This window comes from Folsomia candida, unplaced genomic scaffold, assembly GCF_002217175.1.
Source record: "Folsomia candida strain VU population unplaced genomic scaffold, ASM221717v1 Fcan01_Sc013, whole genome shotgun sequence".
Lineage (NCBI taxonomy): Eukaryota > Metazoa > Arthropoda > Collembola > Entomobryomorpha > Isotomidae > Folsomia > Folsomia candida.
This window is the reverse complement of record NW_019091205.1, coordinates 558666-586230: the sequence shown is the minus strand read 5'-3', so window position 1 is coordinate 586230 and position 27565 is coordinate 558666. Positions and strand designations below refer to the sequence as shown.

General features: G+C 36.2%; 5 protein-coding genes across 11 annotated transcripts; 4 read left to right on the top strand and 1 right to left on the bottom strand.

The window, feature by feature from the left end:
- Window positions 1-95: 95 nt before the first annotated feature.
- LOC110855726 (transmembrane protein 272) lies at window positions 96-1464 on the bottom strand. Of its 3 annotated transcripts, XR_002548500.2 has the most exons (3): window positions 1316-1464; window positions 1222-1237; window positions 96-888 (listed from the first exon to the last, which is right to left on the bottom strand). XR_002548500.2 is itself a non-coding variant. In XM_035856320.1 (2 exons), the coding sequence occupies exons 1-2, from the start codon at window positions 1311-1313 to the stop codon at window positions 249-251; spliced, it is 732 nt and encodes a 243-aa protein (XP_035712213.1). In that variant the 5' UTR covers window positions 1314-1464; the 3' UTR covers window positions 96-248. The 3 variants fall into 3 exon arrangements, 2 of the variants coding, with proteins under 2 accessions (XP_035712213.1, XP_021959826.1); XM_035856320.1 differs by having other exon boundaries at window positions 1222-1464; XM_022104134.2 differs by lacking the exon at window positions 1222-1237.
- A 6026-nt stretch (window positions 1465-7490) lies between these two features.
- On the top strand, window positions 7491-10272 carry LOC118437359. Its single transcript, XM_035856314.1, has 4 exons — window positions 7491-7931; window positions 8326-8409; window positions 8668-9004; window positions 9543-10272. Exons 1-4 carry the CDS (start codon window positions 7507-7509, stop codon window positions 9891-9893), a joined length of 1197 nt encoding a protein of 398 aa, XP_035712207.1. The 5' UTR covers window positions 7491-7506; the 3' UTR covers window positions 9894-10272.
- Window positions 10273-11076: 804 nt separating this feature from the next.
- On the top strand, window positions 11077-12358 carry LOC110855710. The gene is made up of 3 exons (XM_022104120.2): window positions 11077-11268; window positions 11706-11799; window positions 12030-12358. Exons 1-3 carry the CDS (start codon window positions 11185-11187, stop codon window positions 12266-12268), a joined length of 417 nt encoding a protein of 138 aa, XP_021959812.1. The 5' UTR covers window positions 11077-11184; the 3' UTR covers window positions 12269-12358.
- Window positions 12359-13281: 923 nt separating this feature from the next.
- Window positions 13282-27518, top strand: LOC110855660. Of its 3 annotated transcripts, none has more exons than XM_035856302.1 (3): window positions 13282-13416; window positions 26861-26954; window positions 27170-27518. In XM_035856302.1, the coding sequence occupies exons 1-3, from the start codon at window positions 13333-13335 to the stop codon at window positions 27412-27414; spliced, it is 423 nt and encodes a 140-aa protein (XP_035712195.1). In that variant the 5' UTR covers window positions 13282-13332; the 3' UTR covers window positions 27415-27518. The 3 variants fall into 3 exon arrangements, 2 of the variants coding, with proteins under 2 accessions (XP_035712195.1, XP_021959764.1); XM_022104072.2 differs by lacking the exon at window positions 13282-13416 and adding an exon at window positions 24410-24601; XR_004836043.1 differs by lacking the exons at window positions 13282-13416; window positions 26861-26954; window positions 27170-27518 and adding exons at window positions 24410-24601; window positions 25039-25697.
- LOC110855779 lies at window positions 16476-22727 on the top strand. 3 transcript variants are annotated; one of them, XR_004836042.1, is made up of 5 exons: window positions 16476-17007; window positions 17402-17485; window positions 17744-18080; window positions 18619-19285; window positions 20284-22727. XR_004836042.1 is itself a non-coding variant. In XM_022104169.2 (4 exons), the coding sequence occupies exons 1-4, from the start codon at window positions 16583-16585 to the stop codon at window positions 19207-19209; spliced, it is 1437 nt and encodes a 478-aa protein (XP_021959861.1). In that variant the 5' UTR covers window positions 16494-16582; the 3' UTR covers window positions 19210-22725. The 3 variants fall into 3 exon arrangements, 1 of the variants encoding a protein (XP_021959861.1); XR_004836041.1 differs by having other exon boundaries at window positions 16494-17007; window positions 18619-20425; window positions 20509-22725; XM_022104169.2 differs by having other exon boundaries at window positions 16494-17007; window positions 18619-22725.
- Window positions 27519-27565: the final 47 nt, after the last annotated feature.

The following is a 27565-nucleotide window of genomic DNA, read 5'->3' as shown; positions in this document are numbered from 1 at the left end:
GACGGACGGACGGACAGACAGACGGACATAACGATCTTATAAAGGGCTTTCACCCCTTAATAATGGCTTTAAGTCAAATCACTTTATCAGGCCGAACTATCTTTATTGTTTTTGATGTGCAGTCAGTCATTTGAAAGAAATATATATATATACTTACATACTTACAAAATCAAATTAATGGCATAGAATTTACCGGAAAATGTATTAAGTATGTTCAAAATTTTTCTCAATAATTCATAACGTAAACCTCAGAAATTATTTCTCCTCCGTCTCACATGGTACACTGCACCTAAACAAATTGAAATAGATACAATACAACTGCCCAAGATTACAGTAACAATCCACCAGACAAACTTATAAACGGCAGGATGACAATAATTTGGATCGTTCAAATTGTCACTAATATTCGACCGGTAAACCAATACCGCGGCAGCAATAAACCAACACAATTCGGCTAGTGCGACCAATCCATTGAAAAATTTTGCCGCATCCTTCTTCACATTAAAGCATGGCGCTACGAATCCTTGGATGATGAATATGATTCCACCGGAAAGCAAAATATTTGGCAAATCTTCAACTGGACATCGGTCGTTGTATTTCCGACCAACGTAAATCATTGCTATTGGCAGGGCTAATATGGCGGCGAGAAGGACACCGATCAAAATCATGCTACCCAGGCAGGTACATGCCAATCTGCAGAATTTATCCAAGCCACATCTGCTCGCGAAAGCTTGTTGCGCTTCGCGGCGTTCCTTCGCCAGGGCCTGAGCTTCACTTTTCTCAGCCGCGGTTGGATTGGTAGCTGGAGCGAAATTGGCGTAAGGGCTGGCCGACATTTGGATAACTTCTTGGTCCTGTTTTCCTTCCATTGGGAATGAGTATCGGAAACTGAGAAAAAAAGATATATGAAAGGATTTATGAACGAGGAAATTTAAAGCTGAAAGGATTAATTTTTTAGGAGAAATTGATTGCTAGTTAATTAAATAAATTTAGGAAATCTTTTCATGGGGATAATTTTGGTACACACATAGAAATAAAGTAATAAGATACGTAAAACCAAGCTGTATTCATGCATACATTCTACAAACGTCGTAGTGATAAGTAATACTGCTAAGTAGATAATTTCTCGTGGTATTGAAGTTTTTGCATGTTAGTAGCAAATTTGTAAAGGCCATTATCAAGCAGTCAGCAATAGCAACTTTAATTCCTAGAAATAAGTACCTGCGTGACCTCAGATCTATAACAGTGTGGAGTTTGTTATATTTAGTGATGATGATTATTCTCAAAATACACAACTTTTTAAAAAGGTACATACGTTGCACTTGCTGCTGGCTTTGAGTTTTATGAGGAAGGCCTTTTCAGGCTTTGAAAAAAATGTCCCCGTTTCGGTCCGTTTAACCGAATAATGTCCTTAAATTATATATTTAAGGATAAAAATTATTTGCCAATTGGGCCGTATTAATGAGTAACTAATGGACTTGCAACTTATGTACATATATCACACAAATGTTATGGAATTCAGCCTTGATCAGCTTCATGATTTGTCTTATCTTAATCGATTTGTATGATATCGCCGGCAAAAACAATGGAAATTTTTGGAACTGTTTTTCCGGTGGGGTTTGTGTGACGGTTCTGTGCTTGATATCAAGGTTGCACGTGTGTGTATTGATAACTAGTACAAATGCATAATCTACGGTGTATTATTTTTAATTTATTTTGTAACTTATTTTGACTTTGTTAATGATTTCTTCGTTTTTTATTCAGATTAGGGATTTTTAATGTACGACTCCTTTGTACATAGTCAGCTTTTCTGATGTGTAATTTGTGTAATGCGTATGCAATGATAAGTAAAATAAAAATAATACATATCTATACGTTAACACCACTTTGTTAAATACTAATAAATAACTTAAAATTGATGAAGATGATTTGCCAATAGTGGAATCGTGTGGTGCAAATTGTCTCCTATTCACCGATGCGAGGAAAATTATTTAGTGTGTATAATGAAAATGATTGTGAAAATTACATACATGTGTACTTACATATGTAATTAAGTTCATAAAAGCCTTATGAATCCGATCCTTATGAATACGCAATTAAAAACGTTATATTTATGTTACCTCCTACTTAATTATAGTTTTAAAAGGAATCTAATCTAAAATTCTGAAATTATATACTCAAATCGTTCTAGCCAGAATAAAGACTCAGAAAGGCATCACATAATGAGATTCTCGTCACCTTAAAAATGCTGATCGTTCATAACAGTTTCTTAAATTCGATGAATTAAGACAAATTAATTACTGAAATGAAGAGATTCTCTATAAATTTTTTTCTAAATTTTTAGGACAATTTATTGTAATAATTATCACGAAGCAAATTTATATTTGTATTTCAAATTAAATCTTCCCGTGAACAAGTAGGAATGTCCTCTGGTGTTGTTAATTGTCTTTGACATGTAAAAAGTGACCCAAATTCTGTAAATATTCACTTTCATACGTAAATTAACTTCCCATGTCCTGTATTCCTACTTTGGTAAGTATGCAACGTTTGTACATATGTGGTTAGTTTATCTTTGCTCAATGATGATGTCAATACGTATGTATGTATGCATAATAAAAACCTATCAGTACAGCTTTGCTTAGCCCGAACCAGGGTTGATTAGTAAACTCATGTTTGATACAATTTTCAATTATAAAATTTCAAAATTCAATCCTCCAAAACTCTAATCCCAAGTTATTTTTTCAACTCCACACTAAAGTATAGCTGAATATATTAGAAATCGGTATGGGTCACCCCTTAGTGCCCCTCTGGTTATTTTTGTTCATATTTGACTTTATATTATTTCATGCGAAGCCACTAACAATGAGGAGGTGTGAGGTGGTTATCGCCGATAACCACCGGACTAATTTTAAATTGTTGACGCTCAAAAATAAGTGGACCCGTATTTTTTCGTTTTCCTGAATGGGCATGTTTACGCCCGTGGCGGAATTTTCAAAAAAAATTTCAGCCAAAATCCTGATTTTTAAAAACGCTGTAACTTTTCGAATTTTAGCCCGATTTCAAAAATTGAATACAATTTGGGTTCAGAATTACTTCCCTGAAAATATAAAATTTCATTTTCAAAATTTTTTTAATTTTAAAAAAATTATCGTTTTTTTTTCATTTCTAAAAGCTCAGAAATGGCTTGAAAATATTAAATTAAAAAAATTTTTGAAAATGAAATTTTATATTTTCAGGGGCATAATTCTGAACACAAATTGTATTCAATTTTTGAAGTCGTTTTTTTTCTTTTTTTTTAATTTTTAACATAGGTATTTCAACCTTCTTATTCAATTAATAATCATGAGAGTACAAAACAAATCACATAACTAAATAAAGAACTAAAACTATGATTTGTATCGAGGTATGATAAAATTATTATTATTATAGTTTTTTTTTTTTTTTTTAATTATTGGTAAAATATTAATTTTGTATATTACGACAAATTTTGCCTACGAATTATGGCGGTGATTTTCTTCTTGAGAGGACAATATCATAATGCCGTCATGGGTAGGAACTAAGCATTTTTGTCCTCTCCTTCATCTTGATGACCACGTGAGAGATATCATGAATAGTTGCAATTACAATATAAAAAGTAACATACAACTTAACTTTACTTTGGTTAGTCATGCACAAATAGTGAAAGTTAATGCATCAAAACCCTAAATTAATATTAATTTTACTATTTGTAATTTCGTAAATTTTAAATTTATCCCACTTATCATAAAATTTGGATATCAAACTCTTATTGAGATTACATGCATGAAATTCTGTAATTATGCGTCCATACAACATGTGGCGGTATGAAGAGATTAGGTTAAAGGAACCAGAGTAATTGTTAAGCCTATGAACAAAGCATTGATAAATAATATAGTAAGCATAAAAGATCAAAATATTGGCACCCGCATGCTTTGTGCCATGAAGAAAGGCGTCCTCGAAGTCTCGTGCGTGTATTTTTACCTTGGTCAACAGCTTGGCAACCGCTTGCTTCAAATCTGTGACATGCTCACAAACTAAATAATGTCCGACTTTTGGCCTTTCAATATTACAATATGGGCAGCAATTGTTATCATAAAAATTCATCGATAGTGCAAGAGACGGCGTTAGCCCCACGCCATGCCACATTTTAAAAACCACATCTTTCTCCGGATTTGACACTGCAGTGGCTACTAAAGGTTCCCACTGCGAGAGTGAGCAAAAACCCGAATCTAAATTTTCACATTTAATATTTTTATGAGATCTCAAACTATGTAGGTAATTAGTGTTCTTAGACAAATTGACTAGAGTGGGTGAATGAAAAAGCGAGGAAATTGCGAGTTGAGTATTTTCAGACTCTGTAACCATGGCAACCAGCTGAACATATTTCTGCCTTTCGGCCAACACATGCCTATGCGTTGCCGTTGGCAACAACTCTAACCCTACTAAATAAGTCTCATTTAATAAATCTCCTATTTTAGAAATATTGCACCTGCGAAGATAATTATGACTAATACCACCAAAAATAAATTTGCTGTTAATATGAATACTGTGAAGACGTTCCCTATCACATGAAATAAGTCTCACTCCAAGCACCTGGGTCACCATCATTATCTGCTCATAATACTTTGTTAACTTATTATCACCATTTAGAATTTTGGTCACTTGATTTACTGATTCATTTAGAAAATATTTATCACTACACAAACCGAGAACTTTTTGTAAAAATGTGAGTCTAAAAGTAGCGATTTGCGCTACAGGACTTCGCACGCCAAGACCCCCATTTACCAAGGGTAAGTACAAAAACGAACGGGCAACCCATCTCTTCGATTTATACCAAATGTAATTTTCAATTTTTGTGCAAATTTGATTTAAAATTTCTGTGGGGGATCCAGTACTTTGAAAAAATACCAGAAAACAGGAAGTAAGAAGGTATTCACTATTTTACTGCGTGAAAAATGACTCACTGGGGCACATTTTTTAGTATAAAATTCCAACTTTGAATCAAACTTGGCCATAAGTCTAGTAAAATTTTGAGCCATATAATCATCACTGCCAAAATAAATTCCCAAGATTTTCAATCCATCTGAAACTACTGGGAAATCTACCGGCCTATGAAGATTATACACTCCTAGTTTTAGTATCACAGATTTACTACTATTTAATTTTGAATTGGAAAATTGAGAATACTTTTTGTACTCCGACACAACGGTTGAAATTTGGTTTTCATGGCCAAGAAACGTATTCGTATCATCGGCGTATCCCGACAAATAAATATGTGGGTACCTGCGCCAGGCACTGGGACCCGAAATCCTTAACTTTTTGTTCAAGTTGTATAAAAAAGGTTCAATTGCAATGCAGTATAGGGCACCAGCGCTGGGGTCACCCTGTTTTAACCCGACTTCTGTAGCAATGGGGGCTGTGAGGTCACTACCCACCGATACCACTAGCGTGAAATCTGTGTGCAACAACTTTACGTACTGGATTAATTTTTCAGGGTATCCAAAATTTTGTAACACTTGATACAGATACTCGTGATTTACTCGATCGTATGCAGCCTCTTGGTCAAGGCTAAAAAGAAGTCCATTGAGCTCACCACTTTGAAATGCATCACGCATGAATGTCAAATTATCAAATATGGACCTCCCTTTCACACCGCATGTCTGCCACGGACCAACGATGGAAGGGAGGGTGGGGTCTAAGCGTGCTTTTAATGCACTTGAAATTATTTTATAATCGGTATTGGTTAACGAGATTGTGCGGTAGTTTTTTAAAGTTTTGGGGTCACCAGCTTTAAAAATTAATGTGGCTACCGAACTTCGACATGATTTTGGAAAAGTTCCTTCTTCACGCGAAAATTCGGCAACTAATGCTAAAATTTTGGAAAATCTACTAGAAAAGGCTTTATAAAACTCAAAAGGTAAACCATCCAGACCTGGGGCTCTACCATTAGGAGAATTCAGAATAGAATCGAAAATCTCCTCTTCTGAGAAATCATGGTTAAAGATTTCAGGGCATGCAATTTTAGGCATTCCATCCATAAAATCATTTAAGTTGGATAAATCAACTGAGGAGTGAGAAAACTTGTCCCTAAAAAATGAACCAACGTATTCTAATCGCTCATCTCTGGACAAATCCGTCAACGCCTCGCCCACTGTGATCCCATCACGAGCGGTAGCAATTCTCCTGTCAGGAACATCACTGCATACCCCTTCACCGCAGATGGCACCTTCAACACTGTCCATGAAATTTTTAAATATCTCTGAACTCACTACATTTTGGGTGCGAGTCATTTTATTATACGTTGAACGAACTAATCTCTTTATATTCATTTTAGAGTACAAATCGGTTTCCATGGCAACCCGAATAATTTTACTTTTAAGCTTTTCGTAGCTTTCTAATGAAAAATCTGACAATAAAAATTTATCTAATATCGATCCAATGGTAAAAATAAAATCTGAATTTTTAAAAAGTGAAATTGGACATGTCCACAAACATTTACTCTTGTTATTATTCATTGCCAGGGTTACACAAAAAACTAGGTGGTCGCCCATGAATGGAATAATATTCTGACTGACTAAGTCTTGAATTTGGGAACTATGTATATAGATTCTGTCTAGTCTAGCAGACGTACCATTCATTCGGCTCACAAAAGTAACATCTTTACCATGGGGGCACAAATGACGATATGCATCTACAAAACATTTCGAACTAATAAAATTTTGAAATTCTTTTGCAAACCCTTTCCTACTTTCGCTGCTACCAAATCTGTCTCTATCTAAATCTACTACAAAATTCCAATCCCCGAGTAGGAAGGTGCCATCAAACGTGGGAGCGGCAGCGATCTCTTTTCTTATTATGTGCATAAATTGTTCAGAATCGTTTCTGCGGAAAGGAAAGTGAACATTCATGATCATAAAAGTTTTGGATAAATATTGTATTATAATTTTGCTCATTTTGCCGGGAAAAAGTATATTTTGACTTATAATGGAGCATTTATGGTGAATATAAATGCTGTACAACTCCCCAACCAAGTGGCAACCCGGTAGTGATCAGAACGAAAGGTTGCCGGTTCGATTCCGGCCAGCTCGCAACTTTTTTCTCATTCTTGGTTTAATTGGCTTTTCAAAATTCAATGAGTTTAATTCTCATCTTCCTCTTATTAGGTCTCCAATTATACCCGGTTTGAAATTATAGCCGGATTTGGATTGTCATTAGACCCGGCAATAAACAGAGTATTTAAGGTAATATGCCATAAGATACTGCATATTATGAATGTCCATTTATAAGTAAATATATCTGTAATATCTTATCACTAACAACAGTTCAAATATTTATGGCATTCATACATATTTACTTTTAATCCACAACAGTCAAATAAACGATCAACCGACGATTTTATTTGTCGATCTACCACAACTTGTCCATCTTATGAACATAAGTCGCATTTTTACTTCATAACCGGCAACCCCCCACGAACTTTCTGCTCCAATGGATACCGAAATCAGAAATATTATCATTTTCCTTAGAAATGACTACATTCCCGTCGTACAACGTATATTCGATAAAAATACGGCCCTTCTGCAAAGTGCTCGATTACACGGGAAAAATTGCTTAATTTCGTCCACCGTGGGAACCGTTGCAGCCGCCATGGGAGGAACTGTCGCCGCCGTGGCGACGGCCGTTGCCACACTTGGCGTCGCCGTGGTGGCGCTACCCGTCATGGCGGTCGGCACCGGCGTAGCCATTGCGGGCGCAGCCACCAATTTGGGGACCACACTTGTCGACCGACTCCTGGAGAAGGACGACAAGGACGAAATACAAAAACTGTTCGAAGTTTTAAACAAAGAAACGCTTAAATTTCTAAAAGTCGTGGGAATTTTACAAGAAGAGCTGGGAGATTATGGAAAAGAATGGTGAGTAAGGAGTTAAAGGGTTCTGTTATTTTAACCTGCGGTAATTGATGTCAAACAAGTTTTTGTTTTTTGTATTGTATTCCAAAAAACTGGATGGGTTTCAAAAAATCTGTAAACATCGTCTAGCTGCTAGTATAAAGTTGCGTCAGGTTGTTGAAAAACAATTGGCTTATTTCTGAATCTCTTGCACACTTGATAAAAATTAATAATTTTTATTATGCGTATAAGTTCTTGATCTCTTCACTGCAAATATTGATAAATTTATACATATTATTACGCTTATATTTGTACACATTTGATAATCTTTATTCTGCGCATAAAATACCAAATTCCTACTTGTAATTACGTAAATAGTTTTCAATTTTGGCTGACATAATGCTTTATTTCTCAACAGTTTTCCGAACTTGTACGAATTTATGGATTCTGTGATAGAATACTGCCTTCCAACTGATGAAGACGTTACGGTTGACCAACTGAAGTAATTCGTATCAAATTTAAATAATTGGCGTTCATAAATTATGTAACGAGGGAATCGCGATTTTCTAGACCCCTCCTCGCCCCAAAATCTAACCTGTCTCGCTTAGACACGATATCATTCAAGCTTTCGACCGTCCAAACCTAACCTCTTCTTGCCTAACATAACTTATGAACCGCCCCATAGAACAGAAACCGTGAATATTTGTGTAACATCAATTCTGTTTACCACCACATAACTAAAATATGTAATAACATTTAGAGAGGGTGACTATATTATGCGACCTCTGTCGGACCCTGTCATGCAATTTTTGGGCACACATCACGGGATTTGTATCTTGGATGGTTCTAAACTTAAAGTGCTGGACTTTTGGGTTGATGGCGTAAAATTAAAGGAAATGAAGGAATTTCTTAAAGGAGAAGGCCTTCGTGAATTGCGCCGAAGGAATTATCACGGCCTAGAACTTCCGGTTAGTGAAACGGTCAAACGTGCGAGGAAACAATTGGCTCATGGCAGCGAAAGAAAATATAGCTTGGCCAATTATAACTCCGAGCATTTCGCCATGCTGCTTAAACTTGGGTGGACGAGATCACAACAGGTAAGCAATAGGGTGTCAAAATTAAAACACAATGTCGTTTTGTCACCTCAAATACATAGGTAGCTACTAAACTCGGCCGGTAAAGGTGGTAAAGGATGACGCGTTGATGCATTTATTTTTCATCTCAACGTACCCCTTTCTCTATTTTTACAAGGGAATTTCTAAAATCCATTCAGTTTCTTCACGAGGATTCAGATTTGCTTAATTTACGGTACTTAAAAGTGTAGTTAATTTTTTTGTATATGTACTACTACAAACATAGTCGGTTCCATGCAAGTCGGATTTAACCGGGTGCACCTGTTTGACCTCTATTACATATGTATATAATACTAAAAATTACATCTAATTGCAAGTAATACCTATACCTAATAGGTACAAGCTGTCTTTAACTGAAATCTTTGTATTGAATGGAATTGAATTCATTTTACAAATTCCCGCTTAGAACCGTATATGTATGGAGAAAAAATATCAGTAGCACTTCACCCCGTCATCGTGTATATACCTTGACGCATGGACTTTCATCGTACTTTCTTGACAGGTGCATCGCGTAGCGGCGGCCTCCATTGGGACACGAGCCGCAGCAAGAACTGTATTTGCGGCGTCTGAAACTTTCTCTGCTGTACGATTTATCTCGAACTTTCGAATTTTGCGTGGGCTTGGAACGGTGGGAAAAGTTGTGTCAAAAGTTGGCATAGCAACGGCTGCCACGGCTCCGGTATTCATTGGGCTTGACATTGCATTTTTAGTTTATGAGTTTAAAAGGAAAAAGCCAAATATTGAGAAGCTGGAGGCGTTCGATCGTTCACTTGAGCGGACGTTAGAACTTCTTTTGAATTCGTTGCTTGAGCTAGAGGAATTTGAAAGGGAAAGATTATTAATCCCGGAATGATACTTTAGATAATTATACCTTTAGTATAAGCCTTGATGGTCTTTTACTACAAACTAGTACATTTGTATTTATGTATGTATATATCATCCTTAATGAACGCAATGGTTTGTTTCTATGATGAATTACTAACTCAAATTTACTTTTATATAGATGTTAACAAATTTTAAAGTTTCCAGTATTAGTTCTGAGAATTACCATACCACCCCAATAGATTGACTTTTATTGATCCTCCCCTCGTATGCACCACATTGTGCATGGACGAGTTTGACCTTTAAAATTTGAGTGTACTTAGATTTTGTAAATTAATTTTTCTCAACTTTATTTGAATTACAGAAATATGTACATATCTATGTATCTTTATTCGTATCTAAATATGTAAGAGAAATATTTAATACACATGCATATTTTTTGTATATAATACATTATTCATATTGAAAAAAAATTGGAATGAAATAATTGAAATCATATTAAGGATTAAATTTAAATGAGAGTTTAAACTTTACTGAAATATGTATGCATATTTTAATTTGCAGCTCTGATTCCAATAATTATTATATTATTGGGTTGGAAAATCTCTATGAACACTTTGTGTACATGTATTTAGCATTTATAATTTCAATGCAACTAAAAATGTACTAATCGTTACAGTAAGTTACAGTAAGCCATTACCAAGTCCATATTAGTACTAGATGTGACACTATAAGTTTTTTGTAGTGTGCATGTTGTAGTGAAACTGGTGGGAAACCGTATTCCATGTTATAAGTAAATTACCAAATTAATTGCCCACTCAACGACACATGGAAAAATAAATAAATAACTAACCTGATTACACAGTTTTAATTGTTTTTATCTTACTTGAATGATACATACATACAACTGCCTTGAGAATTAAATTTGACAATGGGTTGCTCGTCCCCCCTGATGCAAACACTTGAACACCATCACAGCAAACTTTTTAATCGGGTCTGATCACATCCGGCCTAGTTAAGTGATCAATTATTAGAGACATTTTGACAATGTTCCTGGGGATCGTGCACAGAGCACGTGCTGCATTTTGGGGTAGTTTTATCTACAAAATTTCCGCAAGAATTGATACAATGCCTTTGTTCGTTCTCTTATCTTTCGTGATTAGCAGTTTGACTACGCTACGTAAATCGTAAAATTGATCCGACGAATCAGATAACGATTTGCCCCAATTGCGTATAAAGCAGGCAGAATTTCTGTCCAGCTGTACATACTCTAACATTTTCTTTCTTTCCAGTTTTAAACATTTTACAAAATTCATTGAAAAATGAGATTCGGCATTTTGATAGCTCTCTCCTGCGTTGCCGTCGCCTCTGCCGGAGTCGTCAATGTAACCCGTTGTGGTGGCGTGGTTAGTTATTTACGAAAATTAAACCATTGTTGTGTCAAATTTATGTCATGTACGGTACTCTTGGTTGCTGAGACTGGTCAAAATTTGTTATTAGATGGTTATATTTACTTATTACCGACAATATCAGATTTTTCAACACGATGGGACGAATTTTTGCATAATGGTGGCAACAAAATATTTCGTGGGAGAGAGGAGGAGTTTTATGATAACTTTTGGTTAAGCTATAAATTTGCAAGATTTCGCAAACTTTTTGTGAGAGGTTTGTACGCCAAATTAGCATGGTATATTTAACAAGATGAGGAAATTCACGCACTTATGAAGTACCTTTATATTTTTTCCAAGCTAAACATTTCCTAAGCGAGTTGTAAGGACGGCAAAAGCTTTGGCGTGGGTCAACTCTTACAATACATTTGCTATTTAACTTGTTATCTTTTAAGGGAACTCCTCTGCAAACCAGGGTATCCGGCTGTGAAGGATACTGCCAAGTACGACCTGGCCAAGTTTACGAATTCCAACAAGACTTCATGCCAAGTACATATTTAGAATTTATCTACTGTATTTCTCAGTGGGAACGTTCATATATTACGTCGCAAAAAATTTGATTGGTGATTTTCCGTCGCCTATCTCGCTCTTGTTAACATTAACATGAGTAGGATAGAGAAGGGGTGGCTGGGTGGTCTTAAAATCGGAGTTTTTTGACGTAACATGTGGACGCTCCCATTTCGTGGTTAAATTATCTTAGAATATTTACCCTTTTACAGGCAGTCAGATGAATGGAGTCAAATTAACGGTGGAGGTTTGCCTGAATGACGGTTTCTGCATGCTGATAATCAACGCGGACTTGATCACCATCGCGCCCCCAGGGCCCATCTACACCGCCAATTATGCTCTCATCCCTAATGACATCCTTTCCGGACAAACGGTACAACTGAGAGCAGGATTCGCTCACTCAATCTCGAATCTTTTGGAGATTTGCGTTTCTTGTGAAAAAATCTTGTGAAAAAATAAATTAAACTTTTTTCTTTTTCCGAGAACCATCAAAGATTTGCTTAAATACTGATAAATGGAATAAACAATTTCTGCTGATAGACACGTGTGTTGATTATATTTTTAATATGCATTTGCATGTATGAATTTACTCTGTAAGTATTGTGTAAATAAGGTGTGAGTAATAAGTAGTGATAAGATATTCCTAGTTTCCGTACCTCAAGAAGGGTGAGACAATAATTCATGAAATTTTATTATCCTGATATTAAGCAACCATACGCTACACAAAATTTGTTGAATCATGGGGGATATGAGACAGCAAAATAAAAAGTCATACAACGAATGGTGCAAAAGTAAAAAAACGTCAAGTACAGACATAATACATATGTATTTACTCCGGGAAGTAATGATCTACAACCAGTTTCCTAAGAGCGCATGTAAGTATGTAAACGTCACCACAAGATTTTTTGCAATGCATATTTTTTCGCCAAACCTAATGTGAAACTGCATTCCATACTTCAAATTAATTAATTTCCCATTCGCCGGTAAATTGATAAATAAATAGTCTAATTACACAGTTTTAATTTGTTTTTGACCCCCTTGTCTCTTACAGGACAACTGCCTTGATAACTATGTAACTCCGACAAGGGGTTGTTCTTCACGATTGACGTCAATACTTGAGTCTCATCACATTAACCTTTTTAATGAAATATGATATTCGATTAAAAAGATTACTATGATCAATTACAAGAGAAATTTTGACAATGTGCATGGGGACCGTGCATAGCGCGTGTTGCATTTTGGGGTGGTTTTATGTACCAAGTTTCCGCGAAAACAGATACCAAGATAATTTATGTACATATGTATGTATGTCTGCTGTCTCTTATCTTTCGTGATCAGAAATTTGACTACGCAAATCACTGACTTCATCCGGTGAACCTGTTAACACGGCACATGATTTGACCCAATTGCATATAAAAGCAGGCAAAATTTCTAGCCAGCGATTCATACTCCAATCCTTCCTCTCCTTGCTCTCTTACTCTCTTGTTTTAAACATTTTGCAAAATTGATTGAAAAATGAGAATCGCCATTTTTCTAGCTCTCTCCTGGCTTACCATCGCTTCCGCCGGAGTCGTCAACATGACCCGTTGTGGTGGCATGGTTAGTTATTTGCGATAAGTTTAACCATCTTGTAACAAAGTATTTGCCATTCACATTGTTCTTGGTGATTGAGTCTGCTCAACATTTGTTACAATGGGTGGTTATAATTATTGACAATTTTTTGGCACGATCGCGGTGGTAAAATTTTTTGTGGTCTTGATAGGAAAATTTGCATAGTCTATTGAATAAGTTTATGAATTAATTCATACCTCTTTTAGTAACTTCCGTACGTTTTGAAAAATAATATTAAAACCTTGTACAACACAAAAAGACGCCCTTGATCGGACAATTGGGACGAAAACCATGTTAAATCCAGATTATTTTTTGACCATCTATGTAAGTTTCAAAGATACATATCTCGGCAGCTGGGGCAGCCCTCCCTGGGTGCCAGTTACACACATTGTAGCTGGACACTCAGTAGAGTGGACTGAGCATGCTGCCTTTCCGTGGCAGTATTCGCGTCCAAAGAGGCATACATTAAGATTGAATAGGCAGTGGTGGGTAGAGGATAGGCGGAGTGGGACTGGCCCCGTAAGTGCAGGGGTGAGTGGTGGTGCTTACGGCAAGCCGGCGTCTCTTCCTGTCTTACTATCCTTAAATGGTTTCTCGATCCCCATATCTCATCAATAGATATGGGGATTATACCTGAGCAACTAGATAGCCACTGTCATACGGTGTAAGTAAGAGAATATGCAATAGATCTGATGGATGATCTGAGCATTGGGCTCCTCCAACAAGAGGAGCCCTCCTCCCAAAATACATACATACAAGTTTCAAAGAGCAACTCTTTGGAAACAGCATTTAGCGCCGCACTTGAGCAGATACGAAAATTCAGCAAGCTCTTAGCGTTGCAAGTTCGCGAAAACGGGAAACTGTTGCCACAAGCGCAGATTCCTGGGGTAAAACCGAGCGTTTTCGAGAACTAATATGGTGTAATGAAACTAACAATGACTCCTAGAAACTTCTTTTGAATTCGTTGCTTGAGCTAGAGGAATTTGAAAGGGAAAGATTATTAATCCCGAATGATACTTTAGATAATTATACCTTTAGTATAAGCCTTGATGGTCTTTTACTACAAACTAGTACATTTGTATTTATGTATGTATATATCATCTTAATGAAGCAATGGTTTGTTTCTATGATGAATTACTAACTCAAATTTACTTTTATATAGATGTTAACAAATTTTAAAGTTTCCAGTATTAGTTCTGAGATTACCATACCACCCCAATAGATTGACTTTTATTGATCCTCCCCTCGTATGCACCACATTGTGCATGGACGAGTTTGACCTTTAAAATTTGAGTGTACTTAGATTTTGTAAATTAATTTTTCTCAACTTTATTTGAATTACAGAAATATGTACATATCTATGTATCTTTATTCGTATCTAAATATGTAAGAGAAATATTTAATACACATGCATATTTTTTGTATAAATACATTATTCATATTGAAAAAAAATTGGAATGAAATAATTGAAATCATATTAAGGATTAAATTTAAATGAGAGTTTAAACTTTACTGAAATATGTATGCATATTTTAATTTGCAGCTCTGATTCCAATAATTATTATATTATTGGGTTGGAAAATCTCTATGAACACTTTGTGTACATGTATTTAGCATTTATAATTTCAATGCAACTAAAAATGTATAATCGTTACAGTAAGTTACAGTAAGCCATTACCAAGTCCATATTAGTACTAGATGTGACACTATAAGTTTTTTGTAGTGTGCATGTTGTAGTGAAACTGGTGGGAAACCGTATTCCATGTTATAAGTAAATTACCAAATTAATTGCCCACTCAACGACACATGGAAAAATAAATAAATAACTAACCTGATTACACAGTTTTAATTGTTTTTATCTTACTTGAATGATACATACATACAACTGCCTTGAGAATTAAATTTGACAATGGGTTGCTCGTCCCCCTGATGCAAACACTTGAACACCATCCAGCAAACTTTTAATCGGGTCTGATCACATCCGGCCTAGTTAAGTGATCAATTATTAGAGACATTTTGACAATGTTCCTGGGGATCGTGCACAGAGCACGTGCTGCATTTTGGGGTAGTTTTATCTACAAAATTTCCGCAAGAATTGATACATGCCTTTGTTCGTTCTCTTATCTTTCGTGATTAGCAGTTTGACTACGCTACGTAAATCGTAAAATTGATCCGACGAATCAGATAACGATTTGCCCCAATTGCGTATAAACAGGCAGAATTTCTGTCCAGCTGTACATACTCTAACATTTTCTTTCTTTCCAGTTTTAAACATTTTACAAATTCATTGAAAAATGAGATTCGGCATTTTGATAGCTCTCTCCTGCGTTGCCGTCGCCTCTGCCGGAGTCGTCAATGTAACCCGTTGTGGTGGCGTGGTTAGTTATTTACGAAAATTAAACCATTGTTGTGTCAAATTTATGTCATGTACGGTACTCTTGGTTGCTGAGACTGGTCAAAATTTGTTATTAGATGGTTATATTTACTTATTACCGACAATATCAGATTTTTCAACACGATGGGACGAATTTTTGCATAATGGTGGCAACAAAATATTTCGTGGGAGAGAGGAGGAGTTTTATGATAACTTTGGTTAAGCTATAAATTTGCAAGATTTCGCAAACTTTTTGTGAGAGGTTTTGTACGCCAAATTAGCATGGTATATTTAACAAGATGAGGAAATTCACGCACTTATGAAGTACCTTTTATATTTTTCCAAGCTAAACATTTCCTAGCGAGTTGTAAGGACGGCAAAAGCTTTGGCGTGGGTCAACTCTTACAATACATTTGCTATTTAACTTGTATCTTTTAAGGGAACTCCTCTGCAAACCAGGGTATCCGGCTGTGAAGGATACTGCCAAGTACGACCTGGCCAAGTTTACGAATTCCAACAAGACTTCATGCCAAGTACATATTTAGAATTTATCTACTGTATTTCTCATGTGGAACGTTCATATATTACGTCGCCAAAATATCACTAACAACAGTTCAAATATTTATGGCATTCATACATATTTACTTTTAATCCACAACAGTCAAATAAACGATCAACCGACGATTTTATTTGTCGATCTACCACAACTTGTCCATCTTATGAACATAAGTCGCATTTTTACTTCATAACCGGCAACCCCCCCACGAACTTTCTGCTCCAATGGATACCGAAATCAGAAATATTATCATTTTCCTTAGAAATGACTACATTCCCGTCGTACAACGTATATTCGATAAAAATACGGCCCTTCTGCAAAGTGCTCGATTACACGGGAAAAATTGCTTAATTTCGTCCACCGTGGGAACCGTTGCAGCCGCCATGGGAGGAACTGTCGCCGCCGTGGCGACGGCCGTTGCCACACTTGGCGTCGCCGTGGTGGCGCTACCCGTCATGGCGGTCGGCACCGGCGTAGCCATTGCGGGCGCAGCCACCAATTTGGGGACCACACTTGTCGACCGACTCCTGGAGAAGGACGACAAGGACGAAATACAAAAACTGTTCGAAGTTTTAAACAAAGAAACGCTTAAATTTCTAAAAGTCGTGGGAATTTTACAAGAAGAGCTGGGAGATTATGGAAAAGAATGGTGAGTAAGGAGTTAAAGGGTTCTGTTATTTTAACCTGCGGTAATTGATGTCAAACAAGTTTTTGTTTTTTGTATTGTATTCCAAAAAACTGGATGGGTTTCAAAAAATCTGTAAACATCGTCTAGCTGCTAGTATAAAGTTGCGTCAGGTTGTTGAAAAACAATTGGCTTATTTCTGAATCTCTTGCACACTTGATAAAAATTAATAATTTTTATTATGCGTATAAGTTCTTGATCTCTTCACTGCAAATATTGATAAATTTATACATATTATTACGCTTATATTTGTACACATTTGATAATCTTTATTCTGCGCATAAAATACCAAATTCCTACTTGTAATTACGTAAATAGTTTTCAATTTTGGCTGACATAATGCTTTATTTCTCAACAGTTTTCCGAACTTGTACGAATTTATGGATTCTGTGATAGAATACTGCCTTCCAACTGATGAAGACGTTACGGTTGACCAACTGAAGTAATTCGTATCAAATTTAAATAATTGGCGTTCATAAATTATGTAACGAGGGAATCGCGATTTTCTAGACCCCTCCTCGCCCCAAAATCTAACCTGTCTCGCTTAGACACGATATCATTCAAGCTTTCGACCGTCCAAACCTAACCTCTTCTTGCCTAACATAACTTATGAACCGCCCCATAGAACAGAAACCGTGAATATTTGTGTAACATCAATTCTGTTTACCACCACATAACTAAAATATGTAATAACATTTAGAGAGGGTGACTATATTATGCGACCTCTGTCGGACCCTGTCATGCAATTTTTGGGCACACATCACGGGATTTGTATCTTGGATGGTTCTAAACTTAAAGTGCTGGACTTTTGGGTTGATGGCGTAAAATTAAAGGAAATGAAGGAATTTCTTAAAGGAGAAGGCCTTCGTGAATTGCGCCGAAGGAATTATCACGGCCTAGAACTTCCGGTTAGTGAAACGGTCAAACGTGCGAGGAAACAATTGGCTCATGGCAGCGAAAGAAAATATAGCTTGGCCAATTATAACTCCGAGCATTTCGCCATGCTGCTTAAACTTGGGTGGACGAGATCACAACAGGTAAGCAATAGGGTGTCAAAATTAAAACACAATGTCGTTTTGTCACCTCAAATACATAGGTAGCTACTAAACTCGGCCGGTAAAGGTGGTAAAGGATGACGCGTTGATGCATTTATTTTTCATCTCAACGTACCCCTTTCTCTATTTTTACAAGGGAATTTCTAAAATCCATTCAGTTTCTTCACGAGGATTCAGATTTGCTTAATTTACGGTACTTAAAAGTGTAGTTAATTTTTTTGTATATGTACTACTACAAACATAGTCGGTTCCATGCAAGTCGGATTTAACCGGGTGCACCTGTTTGACCTCTATTACATATGTATATAATACTAAAAATTACATCTAATTGCAAGTAATACCTATACCTAATAGGTACAAGCTGTCTTTAACTGAAATCTTTGTATTGAATGGAATTGAATTCATTTTACAAATTCCCGCTTAGAACCGTATATGTATGGAGAAAAAATATCAGTAGCACTTCACCCCGTCATCGTGTATATACCTTGACGCATGGACTTTCATCGTACTTTCTTGACAGGTGCATCGCGTAGCGGCGGCCTCCATTGGGACACGAGCCGCAGCAAGAACTGTATTTGCGGCGTCTGAAACTTTCTCTGCTGTACGATTTATCTCGAACTTTCGAATTTTGCGTGGGCTTGGAACGGTGGGAAAAGTTGTGTCAAAAGTTGGCATAGCAACGGCTGCCACGGCTCCGGTATTCATTGGGCTTGACATTGCATTTTTAGTTTATGAGTTTAAAAGGAAAAAGCCAAATATTGAGAAGCTGGAGGCGTTCGATCGTTCACTTGAGCGGACGTTAGAACTTCTTTTGAATTCGTTGCTTGAGCTAGAGCTATTCGTTGCTCTTCAACGCGACGCAGCACAAATCCTGTCCCTTCGCATGAAACTGAGCGGAACCAATATTTTTATTGATGAAGATCTGGCACCCAAGGAAAGAAAGATGCGTTCCCAACTGAGAGAATTTGCGAGAAACATGAAGAAAGAAAAACCGGACCTGCTGTTCCGATGTTACAAGAAACGGGTGAAAATTACAACGGAAGGAGCTACAACCTGGTACACAATAAATGACTCTAATCAAATTGTGGAGGATGGAAAACAAATGACGTGACGATACGGCCGGCCTCTACAATTAACACAACAATCAAGGATCAGTAACTTTAATATAATTTCCTGGAATATAGAAGGTATAAGGTCTAAAAATATCTTATTTTATAATGAATTAATCGAGTTTAACCCAACGATATTCTTCCTTTGTGAAACATGGCACGTTGATGACTATATGTTAAACAGTAAAATTACAAATAGATATACAATTTTTGATATGAAAGCTGTGAAATCAAAAATCAAAGGAAGAGCATCGATGGGTTACTACATTGGTATAAAAAATAGCATAGTTAATTTTAGTAAAGTTATATGTATGAAGAATGAATATAGCGTCATACAGTTAAACGATAATTTTAGGAAAGTAATCATTATTTTTAGCTATTTACCCCCTAATAGTAACATCGAAATAGAAGAGATATTTCAGGCAGTAGATTCAGCACAGATTTCTTGCATATACATGGGTGATTTTAATTCGAGAACAGGAAATCATACAAGTAAATCCAAGGACAAAGTCACTAATTTACGTGGCACCAAGCTTATTAAAATAATACAGGAAAATAATCTTAGTTTGCTGAATGGTAACGGAGAGCATGGTACAGACGGTGACTTCACCTTTGTTAATAAGAATGGTTCAAGCGTTGTAGATTTGTGTATCACCTCTCAATCAATAACAGATAAGAAAGAATTCAAGGTTTTGTCCAGCGAGCAGTCTTGTCATTTCCCTATCATGCTAAAATTAAATGCAGTACCACATTTTGAGACTCTCACAAAAATAGTCAGGGTAGAATGGGATGTACATAAAATCGGACAATTTCAAGACAATTTCGATAACATCCTGGAAAACTGCGAGAGTAGTAATATCACAATTGATAAATTTCAACAGGGCATGCTTAAAGGAATAGATTCATGTGAAATGTTGAAGAGAAGAATATTAGGAGTAAAAAATATAACGTATGGACCAAGATAGTTCGATAAAAAATGCTTGTTAGAGAAGAAGCTTTTCAATAGTAGTCTTCGTAATTTTCGTAAAGCTGGGAATGAATTAGAAAAAGACCAATTAAAATTGATTTTCTTACAGAAGAAGAGAACTTATATCAATCTTAAGAAGGCGAAGAAATTAAAATTTTTCAATGCAATTCAAAGTTCACTTTGTAACGCTAAAAACTCGTCGGACTTTTGGAAAGCGATTAATTACTATAGGTCAAAGCGGAACTGTAATGGTAATTACGACAATGATCAAACAATTACTCCTGTAGCATTTCATGACCATTTTTCTAAAATTTTCGACACAAATGAACAAAAGGACACACTTCCAAATGACGAACTCAGTATAATTAATGACGATACGGATGGAGCTTTCACATCTGCAGAACTAAATATTGTTATCAAGAAATTAAGTACTGGAAAAGCGCCCGGGCCGGATAGTATCCCAAATGAAGCATGGAAGGGACTTAATGACATGCAAAGACTTATATTACTAGATAGCATAAACTTATTATGGGAGAGTCAACAAATCCCAGATGGATGGGCGGATATTATTATCTCACCCATATACAAAAAAGGCGATAAACTTGATCCAAAAAATTATCGACCTATTTCCCTAATAAACACCGGTTTAAAATTGTATACTATGCTTTTGACAAATCGTTTAAATGAGTGGTGTGAGAAACATGAAAAAATATCACAATTTCAGGCTGCATACAGAAAGGGAATGGGTTATGAAGATCATATTTTCATGTTAAACTCAATCTTGCAACATATTATTAGAAATAAAAGGGGAAAGGTATATGCATTACTGGTGGACCTCAGTTCAGCTTTTGACCGAGTCAAGCATGATCAGCTCTGGAAAAAGTTAAAATTAGCAGGAATTAGTGACAAAATGCTGAATACCATCAAGAACATTTATGCCAAAGCGAAGGCAAAAGTCCGTACGCGCCACGGAGAAAGCAATTTCTTTCCCTTTAAAAAAGCTGTACTACAAGGAGAAACGCTCAGTCCAAAATTGTATACTTTCATACAAATGACCTGTTTGACCTCATGCATAATAATATAGAGCTGTCTATCTTAAGAATTGGAACTGCTGAAATTCATTTGCTATGCTATGCGGACGATATCATTTTGTTAGCAACAAACGCCATTCACTTGCAAGAAAAAATAAATATTTTGAGAGATTATTTAATAGGAAATGATATGCAAATTAATCTCTCAAAAACTAATTTCATGATTTTTAGAAATGGCAAGCCTAAGAGATTAGAACCAATCGTTTTTTGGGGAAATGACAAGATCGCATGCACAGAATCATACAAATACTTGGGAGTCAACTTTAATAGTAGGATGAACTACTCCGACATTTGTAACTCTTTTCTATTAAAAGCAAAACAAGCTGAAAATGAGCTTTTTATTTTATTTTATAAAGCCAATATAACAAAACTTGATACAAGACTGAAACTGTTTGATTCATTAACCAAGTCTGTACTACTCTACTGTTCACATATATGGGGCCTAGGAGTGTTAGATAAATTAATTATGTTTCAAGCAAAATTTCTTCGAAAGTTATTTTACTTGCCTAATCATACTCCTCTATGGTTTCTGAGATTAGAAACTAACTGCTACCCGATACAATTAAGTGTAATTAAAAATGCTATGAAGTTTGTGCTGAAGATACTGCAACGTCCGTACAGTACTGCATTGAGGCAAGTCCTCAATAATCTAATTAAAACTAGTACATTCTCAAAAAATAAAATGAAATTTAATTGGTATCGTGACTTGAATGATTATTTAAAAAAGTATGAATGTGAAAACTTATTTTCATTTGATCCGGAAAATGTAAATTTAGATACGATAAATATTTTAAGAAACAATATAAATATAATAGCTAATACGATTAGAAATAGAATAGTAGAAGAAGATGTAATTAGAATGCAAAGCTCAAACTCTTTATGTCACTTTAAACACATTAAATTGCATGTCCAGGTTGAAGGTTTCTTAAATGGAAATATGTCATGGAATTTAGTTAAGTTGGGCATGCAATTAAGAGCAATGTACCCCAGATTTACAATTAAAAACAAATCTGTAATATTAAATGGAATTAATATTATGTATAACAAAGAAACAACCCCTCTATGTAACCTATGCCAGTCTGCAATTGAAGACCTATATCATTTCATATGTATTTGCCCATGCTACAATTTAATCCGCAAAGTGCTTAATAGCAAACTTGACCTGTCTTCCTACAAGTAGAAATGATTTTGTAAGTTTTCTTGGTGATTTAGATGAGACTAAATTAAAATGTATTAAGCATTATTTGACTCAAGCTACTGAAGTGAGAGAAGCCTACAATAATACGGATGCAATATTATGCTAATATTTAATACTTAAACTAGGCTAAAAAATATCGAAATAGTAATATCTCAATATATTTAAATAAATGTATGAAACTTCTTTATATATGATTGTAAAGGCCGTGGCCATATCAATCGAGCACTAATAAATTTACCTACCTACCTACCTACCTACCCAATAGGTACAAGCTGTCTTTAACTGAAATCTTTGTATTGAATGGAATTGAATTCATTTTACAAATTCCCGCTTAGAACCGTATATGTATGGAGAAAAAATATCAGTAGCACTTCACCCCGTCATCGTGTATATACCTTGACGCATGGACTTTCATCGTACTTTCTTGACAGGTGCATCGCGTAGCGGCGGCCTCCATTGGGACACGAGCCGCAGCAAGAACTGTATTTGCGGCGTCTGAAACTTTCTCTGCTGTACGATTTATCTCGAACTTTCGAATTTTGCGTGGGCTTGGAACGGTGGGAAAAGTTGTGTCAAAAGTTGGCATAGCAACGGCTGCCACGGCTCCGGTATTCATTGGGCTTGACATTGCATTTTTAGTTTATGAGTTTAAAAGGAAAAAGCCAAATATTGAGAAGCTGGAGGCGTTCGATCGTTCACTTGAGCGGACGTTAGAACTTCTTTTGAATTCGTTGCTTGAGCTAGAGGAATTTGAAAGGGAAAGCTTATTAATCCCGGAATGATACTTTAGATAATTATACCTTTAGTATAAGCCTTGATGGTCTTTTACTACAAACTAGTACATTTGTATTTATGTATGTATATATCATCCTTAATGAATGCAATGGTTAGTTTCTATGATGAATTACTAACTCAAATTTACTTTTATATAGATGTTAACAAATTTTAAAGTTTCCAGTATTAGTTCTGAGAATTACCATACCACCCCAATAGATTGACTTTTATTGATCCTCCCCTCGTATGCACCACATTGTGCATGGACGAGTTTGACCTTTAAAATTTGAGTGTACTTAGATTTTGTAAATTAATTTTTCTCAACTTTATTTGAATTACAGAAATATGTACATATCTATGTATCTTTATTCGTATCTAAATATGTAAGAGAAATATTTAATACACATGCATATTTTTTGTATATAATACATTATTCATATTGAAAAAAAATTGGAATGAAATAATTGAAATCATATTAAGGATTAAATTTAAATGAGAGTTTAAACTTTACTGAAATATGTATGCATATTTTAATTTGCAGCTCTGATTCCAATAATTATTATATTATTGGGTTGGAAAATCTCTATGAACACTTTGTGTACATGTATTTAGCATTTATAATTTCAATGCAACTAAAAATGTTACAGTAAGCCATTACCAAGTCCATATTAGTACTAGATGTGACACTATAAGTTTTTTGTAGTGTGCATGTTGTAGTGAAACTGGTGGGAAACCGTATTCCATGTTATAAGTAAATTACCAAATTAATTGCCCACTCAACGACACATGGAAAAATAAATAAATAACTAACCTGATTACACAGTTTTAATTGTTTTTATCTTACTTGAATGATACATACATACAACTGCCTTGAGAATTAAATTTGACAATGGGTTGCTCGTCCCCCCTGATGCAAACACTTGAACACCATCACAGCAAACTTTTTAATCGGGTCTGATCACATCCGGCCTAGTTAAGTGATCAATTATTAGAGACATTTTGACAATGTTCCTGGGGATCGTGCACAGAGCACGTGCTGCATTTTGGGGTAGTTTTATCTACAAAATTTCCGCAAGAATTGATACAATGCCTTTGTTCGTTCTCTTATCTTTCGTGATTAGCAGTTTGACTACGCTACGTAAATCGTAAAATTGATCCGACGAATCAGATAACGATTTGCCCCAATTGCGTATAAAGCAGGCAGAATTTCTGTCCAGCTGTACATACTCTAACATTTTCTTTCTTTCCAGTTTTAAACATTTTACAAAATTCATTGAAAAATGAGATTCGGCATTTTGATAGCTCTCTCCTGCGTTGCCGTCGCCTCTGCCGGAGTCGTCAATGTAACCCGTTGTGGTGGCGTGGTTAGTTATTTACGAAAATTAAACCATTGTTGTGTCAAATTTATGTCATGTACGGTACTCTTGGTTGCTGAGACTGGTCAAAATTTGTTATTAGATGGTTATATTTACTTATTACCGACAATATCAGATTTTTCAACACGATGGGACGAATTTTTGCATAATGGTGGCAACAAAATATTTCGTGGGAGAGAGGAGGAGTTTTATGATAACTTTTGGTTAAGCTATAAATTTGCAAGATTTCGCAAACTTTTTGTGAGAGGTTTGTACGCCAAATTAGCATGGTATATTTAACAAGATGAGGAAATTCACGCACTTATGAAGTACCTTTATATTTTTTCCAAGCTAAACATTTCCTAAGCGAGTTGTAAGGACGGCAAAAGCTTTGGCGTGGGTCAACTCTTACAATACATTTGCTATTTAACTTGTTATCTTTTAAGGGAACTCCTCTGCAAACCAGGGTATCCGGCTGTGAAGGATACTGCCAAGTACGACCTGGCCAAGTTTACGAATTCCAACAAGACTTCATGCCAAGTACATATTTAGAATTTATCTACTGTATTTCTCAGTGGGAACGTTCATATATTACGTCGCAAAAAATTTGATACTAATATTAGAACTACCTAGATAATCCGGTTCTTTACAATACCGGCTTTCCTAGACCGGGCCCCGGTCCAGAAATAAAATGTGAGATTTGCTTGGTCTGCATTATTGTTGTTTACAATTATTAGCGATTTTAAAATAGTGTTATTTTAACAGAGTTGGTAAATTAAACTAATTGGTAAAATAAACCACTTAACCAATATAAACCGATATTTGACAATAATGCGGCGGCGTATGGGGACGTGTGGCGATGAGGCCGTAAAAACTATTGCATACGAATGGGACATGATGTTGGAGCGGTTTGTCGGGTTGTAGCGTTGATATGAAACTGTCGGGGTGACGCCGGGTTGTTTTGGGGGGTTGGTAGTCAAGTTTTTGAAAGTCGGGGTGACTCCGGGGTGTTCCACGGGGTTGGTAGTCAAGTATTTGAAATTCGGGGTGGCTCCGGGGTGTTCTATGGGGTTGGTTATCAAGTTTTTTGGAAATTCGGGGTGACTTCGGGGATGTCCGATGGGGTTGGTAGTCAAGTGTTTGAAATTCGGGGTGGCTCCGGGGTGTTCTATGGGGTTGGTTATCAAGTTTTTTGGAAATTCGGGGTGACTTCGGGGATGTCCGATGGGGTTGGTAGTCAAATTTTTGAAATTCGGGGTGACTCCGGGGTGTTCTATGGGGTTGGTTGTCAAGTTTTTGGAAATTCGGGGTGACTTCGGGGATGTCCGATGGGGTTGGTAGTCAAATTTTTGAAATTCGGGGTGACTTCGGGGTGTTCTATGGGGTTGGTTGTCAAATTTTTGAAATTCGGGGTGACTTCGGGGATGTCCGATAGGGTTGGTAGTCAATTTTTTAAATTCAAGGTTAGTATTTATAACTAAGGAAGAATGTATAACTATATAACAAGCAAATTTCTGAGCCAAGTAATTGGTTCCTGAAATATTGATTGTTAAGGAGACTGAATTTGGGTAAGGAAATGACGTGGAGATAAGAAGTAGCTATGAAGGGTTGAGTTAAGGGACTGAAAATGACTAATGTCTGTCTAATTATGGGTAATGTATATTTTTAAAAAATGCAAAAAGAATTCTACGATGAGTTTTCAAATACCCTAACTTACGTTATCCTATATATATCTATAAGAGGGGTCACGGGAACCAGAAAAATTGTCTCGTGCAACTGAGGCAAGCCTCTGGTGTACGAGCAATTTTTATTGGTGGAATATGCTTACATATAGGTATAAAATGACACCTAGGAGAGAGATAATTTAGTATATGAGCTAAACCTGAAGGAAGAGAAAAAAAATCTGCATACTGTATGATACACTATCGTGTGTTAGACAGGAATGCACTTTTTAACTATGTCTAGATATGCAACTAATATATTTTTTTAAGTAGTTTTTTTAAAATGTAGTGTTTGTATGGGTTAGGCCCGAAAAACTGAAGTGAGGTTGATCGTCCGTGTGTGGGCCTTGTGCCCGAGATGGAAAAAAAGGTTTTAAAGATTTGGGAATAAGCCAGAGTTCGCGAAAAGGAAATGGTTTCGAGTGGTGATTTTTCATTGTCACCAATGACTGCGTGAAGCGATTTTTTAAACCAAATACTTTCTAAGCGAGTTCTTACACGATAAAAAGCGATGATGCCTAATTTCTGGTTATTGCTCAAATTTAAGGGTGCCCATAGGGAAACCAGGGTATCGGACTGCGAAGGATACTGTCAAGTGCAACCTGGCCAAGTTTACCAAGTCGAACACGACTTCGTCACAAGTAAAATTTAGCCGCTGTACATCGCATTTCGATCGTCCATATATTACGTCATCAAAAAGGTGGGTGGGTGGTTTTTATTCGCCTATCTTCGCCGTGTTAAATAAGTAAGATAGGGAAGGGGTGGCCCTAAAAATCGGAGTTTTTTGATGACGTAATATATGTATTGACTCCCCGTGTCGTAAGTATTATTTCCAACAATATTTATCATTTGACAGACAACCCGGGGAGTGGATCGCTCACCTTATTTGTTGATATTCTCCTTAACTCCACGGGTACCTGGGTCCAGATTATCAGCGCGGACTTGATCACCGTCGCTCCAGGGCCGGCCTACACGGTGAAGTATTCTCTCATCCCGAATGATGTCGTGTCCGGACAGACGGTACAAATTAGAGCAGAAATCGTTAACCTGAACACGGGTGGCGTACAAATTTGCGTTTCTTGTGATATTGACGTCTTGTAGAAGAAATGTACATACATTTTTTACAATTTCAGTAAAAATATATTTACTAACAACAAAAATATATTGTAAGCAAAATAAAATGCAAACTTGCGCTCAGACTTATATATGAGAGTGTACATTATCCCTTTATGCAAATGTTTGATTACAGTCA